Source organism: Lagopus leucura, unplaced genomic scaffold (assembly GCF_019238085.1).
Source record: "Lagopus leucura isolate 7727_CA_CO unplaced genomic scaffold, USGS_WTPT01 Super-Scaffold_810, whole genome shotgun sequence".
Classification (NCBI taxonomy): Eukaryota; Metazoa; Chordata; class Aves; order Galliformes; family Phasianidae; genus Lagopus; species Lagopus leucura.
In genome coordinates this window covers 7,503,498-7,515,771 of record NW_024962261.1, presented here as the reverse complement: position 1 = coordinate 7,515,771, position 12,274 = coordinate 7,503,498, and the positions used below count along the sequence as shown (strand labels likewise).

Genomic DNA, 12,274 nt, shown 5'->3' with positions numbered 1-12,274 from the left:
AGCAAACATCTTGCTTTTTGAATACCTTAAGCCTTCTGCAAGCAAACAAAGCAGAGAAATTAAATAGCAATAAAGCTGTTGATAGCTTTTTATAATAAATATTATCTTCTATTTAAATGGCAATTATTTCTAGAAACTTGGCAATTGTAGCCATACAAATGATGACATTGATTCCAGTGACAGCCCATCTTTCTTTGCAAAGGGAATATCAGTAGTGTTTGAAAAATGGACTATTAAGAGCCTTGGTTTGCTTATGGTGGCTCATAAGTTGTATTTGCTAACACAGCTTCTTGCTGGAAGAAAGTAAGTGTAGCCTTTCCCTAACCCAGATTATTTTCTCCACAAATCTTTGGAGAAAGAAATAAAAAACAGCTAATAGTTGTAGGGCATGTGGAATCAGTTTAAGTAAAGCTGAGCCCTAATCCTTCTGACCGCCTCCACTTTCCTGTGCTGTTTCGTCCTTCCTTATAATATGTCAGCAAATTTTCTGTAAGTTCAGGAAGTGCAGGGGATGGAAATAGTGACTCTTCTTTCTGTCTCTTTCTTTTTTGTTGTTGCTTTTCTGTGCGTGTGTGTGCTTTTGTTAATGGAATTATTTAAAGCAGATGTATTGTAAAAAAAGGGTGCAAGTATGCCTTGTAAAATATTTTTAAAGAAAAATAGCCTCAGGATTTCTTAAAGCTATCCCTCTTGGGTTCTGGAGATGTCACAAAGGGTTCTGTTTTTGTTATATTTACATAATTCTTTTCTCACACAATTGAATTATAAATCAAGATAACTGAGCAAAATTCATGTATTTACACTGAAGAGACAAAGCTTATATATATTTAAAAAGCAGAAGGATATCTATGATTTCTGTATGAAATATTGCCTACTTCTGCTGGAGTAGTAAACAGATTATTTTCATGTTTCTCCTGTACTGGAAGTATAAGTTTTACATGAATGAATAGAAGAGTCTTTTCTGTTCATAAATTAACTGCATTAGATATATTCTGCACCTCTTCAGAAGCTGTATATCTGAGGATGATATACAGTGAATTCCTCAAGGGTGTAATAAATATTAAAGAATTAATTTTAAAAATCACTCAGTTGTACAGCATTAGATGTGCTACATGTTAGTGGTCATGGTTGTGATCCACAGAAATATTTATTTGTGATATAAATAATTATTAATCTTAACTGAGAACAAAAACTTGTCACGTTTCTTCAGAATCTGACTTTTCTTGTGTCTCTGAGTTGTTGGATTAAGTTACACTCAGTCACTGGAAATAGTTTTATTACTGCACTCTCTCTCTTTTCCTCACGATCGTTTATTTTTCAACAATCTGTTTTGTGTCTAAACTCTTTCAACATCTTTACAACTCTTGACAATATAGTTGCAGAACCTGTGTCACTAGAATAACTTCACTGATCTAATATAAAGTGATATTTTCTACATCCAGTCTGGCTTAGAAAGACAAAAATGTCAACAAAATAAGCAAACCAATATGGTGTCTGCTAATTAGGAATCAGAAGAAGAAAAGAAAAATGCAGTACAGCCTATCGTAATTTCTTAGGTGCTTGTCTGTGGAGTCAGTTACAGAGGCTTCTGTAGTAAGTTGTTTGTGATAACAAATTGCTGAACAACTTTTTTTTGTTATCAAAGATTTTGCTGCTTTTTGCTAATCTTGAAATATTTTTTATTACATTTCATGTTTTGGGAAAGCACTAATCAAATTTAACCTAGAAAGTGTAATATGACGTTAATGCACTGAAAATTTTGAGTAACACTTCCAACTTCCCTTGTAGTCAGTAAAAATGAAGAGAAACTGTTATTTGTGCCTGGAGCGATGCTTGGTTTTAAGCCCATCTAATTCAGCATTTTTGTTTAGAGATAGACAGCTTGAAATTATGTCTCCATTACACTTCATACACTTGAATATTAACAAGAAGGACTTGTCCAACACTGCATGACAGGCGCAGGTTTGTGGAGTGGATACCACATGCTGTCACACAGTAGGATGGGGCTTAAGATGGGGCTGCCCCTGTGCTGCTGTGCTGAAGGCAGCATGGAGTGTGCTGAACAGCTGGCAGAGTTCCTGTGAACATGGTAGGTATGTAAGACTGGGTGTAAGAAAGAGATATGTGGCAGAATGATAAGTGTGCCTTTCCTGTGCTAAATGAGCTAAAACTCTTCTGAAACCCCATGGATGGATGCATGGGATATATCCTACAGATTTGTTTTTGTGTAATAACTATTATTCTTTCCTTTAGGACAGCGAGAAAAAAGGATTTATGGATAAACTGTATGCTATTCAAGAGGTGTGTGTTAGTGTCCAGAACATCCTTGATGAAGTAGCTTCCTTTGGAGAAAGGATAAAGAAGTAAGTGCTGACATGGTGCTCTCATGTTCATGGAAGGCTCCAGTTTTGGCCAATCTGTTCCTAGAATTCATCTTTATTTACTTTGCACTGTGGCAGGCCTAACTTAATGACAATATTGCCAGATTAATTTTGGAATTCAAAAATATATTAATTGGGAGGAAAATATCAGAATTAAGGCATTGGAGTGAAAAACAAAGAGAATCTTATTGTGAATCCAACAGCAGTTACTTAAAAATAATAATAAAAAATGCAGTTCTGATAAAGGAAATGAGCAGAGCTGAAATGAGGTTTCAGGATATTTACACGAAGGCCCACAGCATCCTGGCTTGGATCAGAAATAGTGCAGCCAGCAGGAACAGGGAGGTGATCATCCCTTCATATTCAGCTCTGATAAGGCCATACCTTGAGTACTGTGTTCAGTTTTCGGCCCCTCGCTACAAGAAAGACATTGAGGCCCTGCAGCATGTCCAGAGAAGGGCAGCAAAGCTGTGAGGGGTGTGGAAGTCTAACAGGGAGCTGCTGAGAGAAGTTGGATGGTTCAGTCTGGAGGTGGCTCAGGGGAGACCTTATCCCGCTTTACAGTGACCAGAAGGAAGCTGTGGCAAAGTAGGGGTCAGCCTCTTCTCCCAGCTAATAGTGATAGGATGAGAGGTAATAGCTTTAAGTTGCACCAGAGGAAGTTCCAGTTGGTTATAAGGAAACATTTATTCTCTGAAAGAGTAGCGATGTATTCAACAGGCAGCCCTGGCAGGTGGTGGAGTCACTCTCCCTGGAGGTGTTTCAGAACTATGTGGATGTGGCACTGAGGAACATAACGATGCAGATGGGTTTGGGTTGGACATAATGATCCTAATGGTCTTTTCCGACCTTAATGATTCTGTTTCTATGATACACATATTCATTTGCTGTTGATGTTCTGTTTATGTGAGTTAGGAAAACCTTTCCTCTTGGATTATATTTAATTTATAACACTTTATAGATGATATGTCAGAACTGCCAAGAAGTTTAGACCTTAAGAAAGAGAGGCTTGAGATTTGTGACAGGAAGTTTGGTGGATTTTTTGCAAGGTCACCAAGCAGCAGTCTAAGGATTTTTGTTTGACATCCGGAAGGCTCCCTCCAGAAGCACTGTCAGCTGAAAAGCAGGGACAGAATTGACTTGGCTTTCTGCCCTTTGAAAGCTGAGAGCAGAGACTTGCAAGATGAAAAGTCATGAGAAGAATGTTCACAGCCTCCTTTCCGCTGTGGCAGGGAGGGTAGGCAGAAAGGTGTCTTGTGAGCCGCACAGAGTAGTCTTGCTATATAGTTTCCATTCATGCACTTCAGATGTCTTAAGGAAAAGTCAAAGCTATTTGTTCTTGTTTGGTTCGGGTATACTCTGAGCACAATGCATCTGGAGTATGTTCTTTTTTTCCCCTCACTATTCAGTGCAATGTGCAGTACCTTGGTGTTCCCAGTTTCTAGGACCATAGCCTGTACAGAGAGATATGACCCCAAAATAAATGCTGTTTTAAGGCAATTTTAGAGAATTGATATATTGAGTGGAGGTCGTGCTGCAGGAAACATTCTCAGAGGGACTCTTGCAAACAGGCCACATTCACAGCAGCAGAGGCAGATGTAAGCACAGTGTATTGCACAAGTTTTCCAGACAAGTAAAACGAGCCTCTGTAAAAGTCTTTTATCAGAAGACTGCTTATGGAAATTGCCTTGATGATTAAGTTTTTCAAATTGTGCACTTTGGAAGTAGGGTTTGTTCTGTTATATACCAGATGAGAGCAACAGAATTTTCTAAGCATAGTGAGACCAAATCTTCCTATAAATCTCTGTAATTTGTTCCTAAAACTATAATGGGAAACCTGTACTGAATACTGTGCTAACACAGCACATACGGAGGTTTGCTAAGTGAGGAGCCAGTGTTCCCACACATGGCATGTCTGTGATCCATTGCACAAAGCCGAGTCACAGGAACATGAGCAGACCCTCAACCTTCTGTTCATCCCAAATGCATGCAGAAGAGGGGAAAAGAGCAGGTGTCCCTTGAGGAGAGCGGGAGTGATCCCACACCAAGTGACACTACATAATGTTCACTCTGGAGACATGTCAAAATTGCCAGAGAGAAAAGAAGACAAATAAACACATGAAGCCAGAGCTCATTATGAAAAATATGGCTAGCAATTCAGATAATTGCAATTATTCAGCCAGAGAAGCCAAAATAATGTAATCACACTGATTGGGCGTATAGTTAGTGGTAATACTTTAAAGACTATCATCAAGCTACTTAGAGCCAAAGCTGCATTTTCCTTCTGCATAAATGTCATGCTGCACCTTTGACATGGTGGTGCTTTCATGGCACAATCCCACTTAGTCAGGCTCCCTGTACTGGTGTTCCCATGGGACACACATCTAAGTTGGCCATCTGTCCTTTCTCTCTTCCTTGCTTGTAGAGACTGGGGAGCCACCGCATGGCTATTTCTAGACTCATTAGTTTCACTTATTCTGCCCGTAGATTAACCTCTGCAAAATGAGGAGATCAGCAGTTTTTTTTATCAAGTAATAGAATATCAAGTAATAGAATTTTGAACTCTTGTTAAGTCATTTTTAATCTGGGGCTTTTTTGTAAAGTCAGTGCCCTGAAACTCCGGTGGAATTGCAGAAAGTCTCCTCCTTTATTCAAGGAATATCCATTTGATTTCATTTGATCTGGAATGTTGAAGTTTTTTGTGCCTTTTTCTGTAATGTACTTTATCTTACACCACTCTCCCTCCTCTCCTTTTTTTTTTTAAAAACAAAAACAAAAACCTTCCTTCATTTTTCTCCAGCCACTTGACGGGGGGTTATTTGGTCCTTCTTTCATCCCCTGCTGTTATATCCTTTTCCATCAGCCTCTTCCTACTTTCTGCCCTTGCTGGTCAAGGAAAGATGAGCTGAAAATGGACATCACTGTTGCCTGAGCAAGTACATTTGCTGGGACAGGAAATGTTTGTTTTTTCCAAAACTGGGGGAAGCATGGAAATTGTATAAAGCTGAGCACACTTCCTTTGGAAGAGGTGGGCAGCAGAGCCGTGGAGACATGCTATTCAGAGGGGCAGTGGTGATGCCAGGACATCCTTTCTTTTTACCTGAGAATAGATACATACATCTCCCTGATGTCCAGCACCAGCACCCATGCCTTTATTTGTAGTCTGATTTTGTTGTCACTAATGAAAACTGCTATTCCTGCTGGGCCATTTCCTGCCCAGTGTGCATTTTATTATTGACTGTCAGATGACCAAAGTTCTGACTTTTGTTAATCTTTCACTTAGCACGTTCAACTGGACTGTCCCATTCCTGAGCTGGCTGGCAATTGTTGCCCTCTGTGTGTTCACAGTCATCCTGTATTTCATTCCATTGAGATACATTGTCCTTGTCTGGGGTAAGTAAAGCCTTTTTTTTAACTGTCTGTGCCACTTAGAAAAACCTGGTTTTTAAGGGATGATTTACATCGTCAGTACTTTTCTGAATTTATGGTCATGAAGCTTCTCCATGATGGAAACAGACAGGTTAGTTAAAAATCACAACTGCATAAAGATTTAGGCACACCTGCAAAATGCATTTTTCTTGGCTGGCATTCTAGACTTCATCATACTATAAACATGTAGCCATGAGGATTCTTCATATATCAAAGTGTAGCTTTGTAGATATTACTCTGATTTATTTTCACCGCTTATACACAGACAGAGGCATTTCAATCTATATAGTGCATTTAGGACAATATGCCTGTTTTACTGCTGTACTTCATCTTGTGAAAGTATATGTAAACATATCAGCAAGAAACCTGTTTAAAAGGTCACCTTTAGTCTGAAGGAAAGATACGCACTGTATCTGGCCAGTTGATAATGAAATGAAACTAAGGATCTGGAGCACGGGTCTTGGGGCTGGAAGTGTGATTGAGCCAAACTCTCATTACTTTTCCTTATGTTTATTCTTTACACTGATTTTAAACAGTACCACTACTTCATCTGCCATAAATTATACTGCTAAATTTGCATTTGTTCATTTCTTATACATAGTACATCGCCAGCAGCTGTATGCTTAACTCAGTAGTGTAAACTTGTGAAGAACGCTGTCTCCATTAAATCCTTCCTGAAGGAAACAACCATAGCTTTGTAAAGAACTTTTGAAGTCAAGGAATGTGAAATAATCAAAGTTACTTGAAAGGGTATGTTCATTATATATCAGCCAGGATTGGTACTATTCTTGCAGAGTCCTTACAAATCAGTGCAGCAGAATACACAAAATTGAGAGGTACAAATGATGAGGATTTGAACTAAAGAAAGAACTAAAAGAAGCAATTATGTAGTCTTCTACAGTGTCTTTTCCTGCATGGGAATTTCATTTATTCCCATACCCCATGTCACTTGGATGCAACCCACACTTTTAGTTTAGCAGAGAGACGTGTCATGCCGTGTGAAGGGAATGGCTCTCCTTTCAGAAATGTAGCATTTCAAACACATGCCTGTTTTCTCCATTATTTTATGTTTCTAGCCTCCCCTGTGTATATACATTTCTTCATCCCATTTGTATATGCGCTTGAAAGGAATCATCTCTGTTGCTTGACTTTTGTCCATAGGAAGCTGAATATCTCTGTAGTGGCATCTGCCCATGTTGTTCTTTGGGAAGGCAAATGTTTTTTTTATGAAAATTCCTCCACGCTGTGGCTGGTGTTATGTATAGCTGTATTTCTCCTGTGCATCTGTAGGGATTTCCTGTTCCTGCCCACTCTGACAAGAAATTCTCAGTTCTTAGCTGTTTTTCTCTTCAGCAAGCTCTTGGTCCTTGAGATTTTGCTGCATTAGCGCAACTGGAACAGGAGCCACATTTGCGCTCTAATCTCAGCAGTGCAAAGTCTTGGTTGATGCTACAGTTGTTTATGTATTAAAGAGTATTAAAGAGTGTAAAGGAAATGACTTAGAACTGAAATGTTTCAAGTTTTTAGAAGAGGCCTAATCCTCTTGTTGCATTGTGTTTCCCCTGTAGCATCCTGACTGATATGTTCTTCTCTTTTCTCAAGCCCTGCTGCTGCATGCATTTGCTTTCACAGTGTGTCTTTCAAACTGTGTTTTCACAGTGTCTTTTCACTGAGTAACAACTGATAAGGTAGGCCTGTTTAATTCCTGAGTGCACCAGTGCGTCGTCCAATGGCCATTTGCCATTGGCAGTTGGGCAGACCTTGAATTTCTTAGTGACTTGCAGATGGAGAGGATCTTCTTCGACAAACATCTTTGAATTCCACATGTTCTTTCCTGTATTCATTATTTAATCTCTAGATAAAGATATTGCAGCAATCTTCTGTCTTCATCAGAGAGTTGAGAATTCATTCACTGAAAGCCCAAGGGCGTTTCCAAGACTGCTGCTGCTTGTGCACTGTGTCCTGAAGCTTTTATGTCCCTGTTAAAGCTTTCTAAAAGTCTCAAAGAACTCTTGAAAGATAAACTGAATTATTGCTGATGCAGCCTTGATAAATTACACAGAGTGACACATTTTCAAATGCTGTCCCAGCTTTCTCCTACTCAAGTGGGAATCTGTGCAGTTTGTACCATTACTGGCCATGACTTAGATGTGTGTTTCCAGCACCCACGCACAAGATTCTCATGAAAACTGCATGAATCTGAGATTATATTTCATGGTACATAAGCAAAGATAAGTTAAAAGCTTACTTTTATCTTAGTTCAGGGAGGATTTTCTTGGTGCTTTTGAATGCTATTTGGCAGTTGGCACTGTGAGGCTGCGATGTTTAGAAAAGTCCTTGCGTCCATTCTCTCTGTGCAATCAGATCATCTGTATCTGTCATTCCCAGACAGAGATTTGTGTTACTTCTTCCTTCAGCCTTCACATGGTGAGCTACTTCCCATCTACTTCATCATCCATAGCTCCTTCTATCTAACCTGTTATTAAGCTGACCAGTACTAGTCCTATCCACCATAGGAATGGGGCATGTGTTATTTCTCCCCTCCTAACTTTTGCGTAATGAACACGGTTCCCGTTGTAAAGGAAGTTCTCAGTCTGATTTGTTTAAAATTATTAGAGGAATTGGAATGTGTTGCTAGGATGCTTGCACTTTGAATCAGAGGGAACAACAACAGCAGGTGACTGCTATAGCATAAGTTTATAGTTTGTGCATTCATTCATTAATTCTAGTATCAGGAAACTGATCCTAACTTATTTCTCAGGACTTTATCTGTGTATATATCTACTGAATAAAAAAGATGACTACAGTAACATTTAAATGCTCATTTCTGCAGGTATCAATAAATTTACAAAGAAGCTTCGAAGCCCATATGCAATTGATAACAACGAGCTACTTGACTTTCTGTCCAGAGTTCCTTCAGATGTGCAAGTGGTATGTATAGTTTTTAAGCTGTTAATTGTTAGTTTAACATATGACATCATGATTTTCTGATTTAAAAAAATGTAGATATATTTTAAAGCTGTTGTTTTGCTTTCACTTTCTTTGGCTTAAAGAAATGAAACTCAAGTGTGGTATAGATCATGAGTCTTAAGTAGTCTTTGGTATTTTGTCCTGCAAGCAGTTAGCTGCTATCTCCATTATGCTTACAGGAAATCTGTAAAAATACAAGTATTTGGGAATTGTTTTTAGGTGCTAGAGCTTGTGCTGAGCAGCCTCCAGGGATGAGGCATTGCAGTGATTTTTTGTAGGAAACACTGCTATCTTAGGCCACTAAGGCAGGCAGAAAGGCCAATGGAGGATCAAACAATGCCAGGAGCCAGAGTCCTATATTCTGTGAAGCTCTGTGTACTTCACAGGTGAAGATTTTTGGCTACAGTTCAACTGAGACCATAAAATTCTTTAAAAGTGACGTAGTTGTGAATTATAAGATTTTATAGTGCAATATACCACTCCTTGTGTAGGTATAAGCGTTGAGATATGTTGGACAGATAAATTACCTCCAGTATCACAATGGTGATGCTCTTTCTTTACCAGAAATCTTTACCAGATTCTGATGGTGGTTTCAGGTCTGAGCTGGTATAAATAAGAGGTGCATATGCATATGTGTGATGTGAAACTGATCCTGTCTTTGTTAGGCCTTTGAAAATAAGTATGTTTTTGCGAAACACATTGCAGAGAATATTCATTCAGCTCCTTAGAGATGGTAGGTTTTTTTTTTTCACATCTCATGAAAAAAAAACAAAAAGGGTAGCCTTTTTAAAGCTTACATTAGCAGAGTCTTACTTCCTGGCAGGATTTTCCTAATTGTGTTTTTCCTTCTTACTTTGGAACTACCATTCTGATACTGAATCACAGCTGTAGATTCCATATAGTTTGCAGGGGGATAGTTTTCCCTGTTTTTTTCTTTTCATCTTGGAAAAATATAGAACTCTTTCTTTCTTTCTCTTGCAAGTGCCCGCCTGACCAGTTTCTAAATGTTGTGTTTAAACAGGTGCAATATCATGAACTGAAACAAGATCCCAGTCACAGCCCAAGCAAAAGGAAGAAAAACAATCCTGGCTAGAAACTAGCATCTGCTGGGGGATGACAAAAAGAAAAACCTACAGCCTAAACAGCATTTCCTTTCTCTAAGCTTTTTATTTATTTTGCCTTTTTTTTCTAATGGGGAGAATTTGTAAATATTATATAAAGGTGTTTTTCATTGAATATATACTTAGCACTGTAAAGACACATTTAATGAAGGTTTCAAGTAAGGCTGTTGCTGTTTGGAATAGCGTAACATGCTGAAGAAGTCAATGTAGAATGGTAAAAATGCACTGCTACTCAATGGTCAGAGACATCTAAAGTACTCAAATCATGCCGATGAAATCTACAAAAGGTATTACTTTAAATCTGACTCAGAAGTTCTGTCAGATTTTATTTGTGAGCCGTAATCTTTTTATCCAGGAAGTCATCATTACAGTTTTCTATGTTTTATACATGTCAACAGAAATACAATGTAGTGAAACCTACTGCACTTAAATTTTAGCAGTTTTTTTCAACTCCAGACCCTGGTGTTAACTTCTGGTGCAATGTACTCCTGTGCAGTAGGGCTATTTAGAAGACAGTAAAAAACTCCAAGTGCAAATCTCTCTTTGGAGCTCCCCAATGAAGTTCCTGCCATTTTAATCATTCCATTATTAGACCTGAAAATCTCTGTCTCTCTCAAAATACTGCCAGGTTTGTAATTGATTGCCTATCTGATTTTTTTATATGTACCTGTAATCTTCATTTATACTACATAGTTTTGTGAATTAAGCCCATAGTTCTGCTGTAATGGCAATACTATCAAACTATCTCCATGTTGCTTTGGGTGTCATGCTGTGAACACCCTTTGTGCACGTGAATATTTTACTATGGAAATCTTGCAGAAAATGTTTTTGCTTTCAAATCACGAGATCATATTTATATGTGCTCTATGCTATAACACATTACCTGTTACCGGTGTGAAATGTAGAGTAGAAGAAATTATGCAGTTATGGTTAAACTGATATACTGACTATTTTGTTAGCTGATCTCATCATCAGTTCTGATAACAACTGCACCCTATTGCATGGAAACCGCATTGTTGTATGAATTGAACGGAGCTTAGAGTAGGAAAGGTTTACATTTCAATGGTTTTAGTGGGCACTGCATAATGAGTGCTTGGGGATATATTCTGATTCCGCTTGTAGACTTCCACGCTCAGCTCCCTGGGTAGTGAGCAGAGAGCTCATTCTGAGGGGACTTTCTGTGCACAGCTCTTAGTCATAGCTCCCGGTGACTCTAAAGGGGATTTCTGCCCAGGGGAGGCTGCAGAACTCCATCCTCCAGAGGAGTTTTCCGTGTTGTTCTCCATGGGTTACCTCTCGTTGTTTGCAATTGCTGATAAAGTTATATTGCACTACTCTGACAATATTTTTTTGAAGAGACTATTTAGAAATACTTGCAAGCAGATGTATATATCTTTGTCTAAAGAATTCTATGTTAGTTGCATTGCTCCTGAAAGATCGTTCTGAATTTATTTTACACATACATTGATAGCTGATTTCTGATCTAAAAGTTATTTTGATCTTGTTTCTTGTGTTTGAAAAAATGCCAATCAACTGTTCTTTAGAAAGTCTTAGGCCTAAATATGGTAATGTTACATCATGATTTTAAATGAATTTATGTAGCCCCTTTCTCACTTGTGTTACCAAACACTAGCTTACTATTGATGGCAACAGGTTTATTTATGAGCCTTGTTTAAAAAAAAAAAAAAAAGCAAAGAAAAAAAAAAAGCAAACTTTTGACTTGACAATGTGCAAGTATTTGTTGCCAGTTTTTGGTTTTGCTTAGTTCTTTGATCCATTGCAAGCCTTGTACCTTCTTAAAACTGCCCATCAATCTGTGTGCAATCTCCAACTGAGTTGGGTTTTTTTGAGTTTTTTTTTTCTGTACTCAATTTCAGATGTCTTCTTTGGTGGTAATGTCTTGAACACACATTTTCTGCATTAAATACAGTTTTAAGCATCTCTCTACTTATTGCAGAATGCAACTTTTTTGTAGTCCATCACACAGGTGGAATGAGGGGCAAGTGATTGAAAACATTGTGTCAGTGCAAGGTTTCTGTGTTCTAAGCCTCTAAATATGGAAGTGGGGAGGGGGGGCGGGGGGGGTTAAGGGGGGTGGGAAGCATTATTTCCTTGAAACTTGCTAAATCACTGTTTATGCCTCTGTTGTTTAGAACTGATCTCACTGAAAATGTAATGTATAGAAGTAGAACTCAGAACACATTGATTAACTGTGGCTTATCCTTGCCACAAAGCAGTGTTTTAAAATTATGTTTGAAAACAGTTCGCCTGTGCTTGTCAGTTTTTTAAGCTTGTGGGAGAGACCTATTTAGAGGTTTGGTCTTGCCTTATACTGTAAGTATTATAGTGTATCTTTGATTTCTATGTGGATGC

The 12,274-nt window shown here is 38.4% G+C and overlaps 1 protein-coding gene across 1 annotated transcript in view; it reads left to right on the top strand.

Moving 5' to 3' along the window:
* The window catches only part of MCTP1 (multiple C2 and transmembrane domain containing 1), a 229,103-nt gene extending 217,255 nt beyond the window's left edge, over positions 1 to 11,848 (top strand). Inside the window, exons 18-21 of the mRNA XM_042866191.1 lie at positions 2,254 to 2,363; positions 5,665 to 5,774; positions 8,644 to 8,741; positions 9,802 to 11,848. Coding sequence (XP_042722125.1) covers positions 2,254 to 2,363; positions 5,665 to 5,774; positions 8,644 to 8,741; positions 9,802 to 9,873 — 390 coding nt within the window. The 3' untranslated portion in view covers positions 9,874 to 11,848. The remainder of the gene's footprint in view (positions 1 to 2,253; positions 2,364 to 5,664; positions 5,775 to 8,643; positions 8,742 to 9,801) is intronic.
* Positions 11,849 to 12,274: the final 426 nt, after the last annotated feature.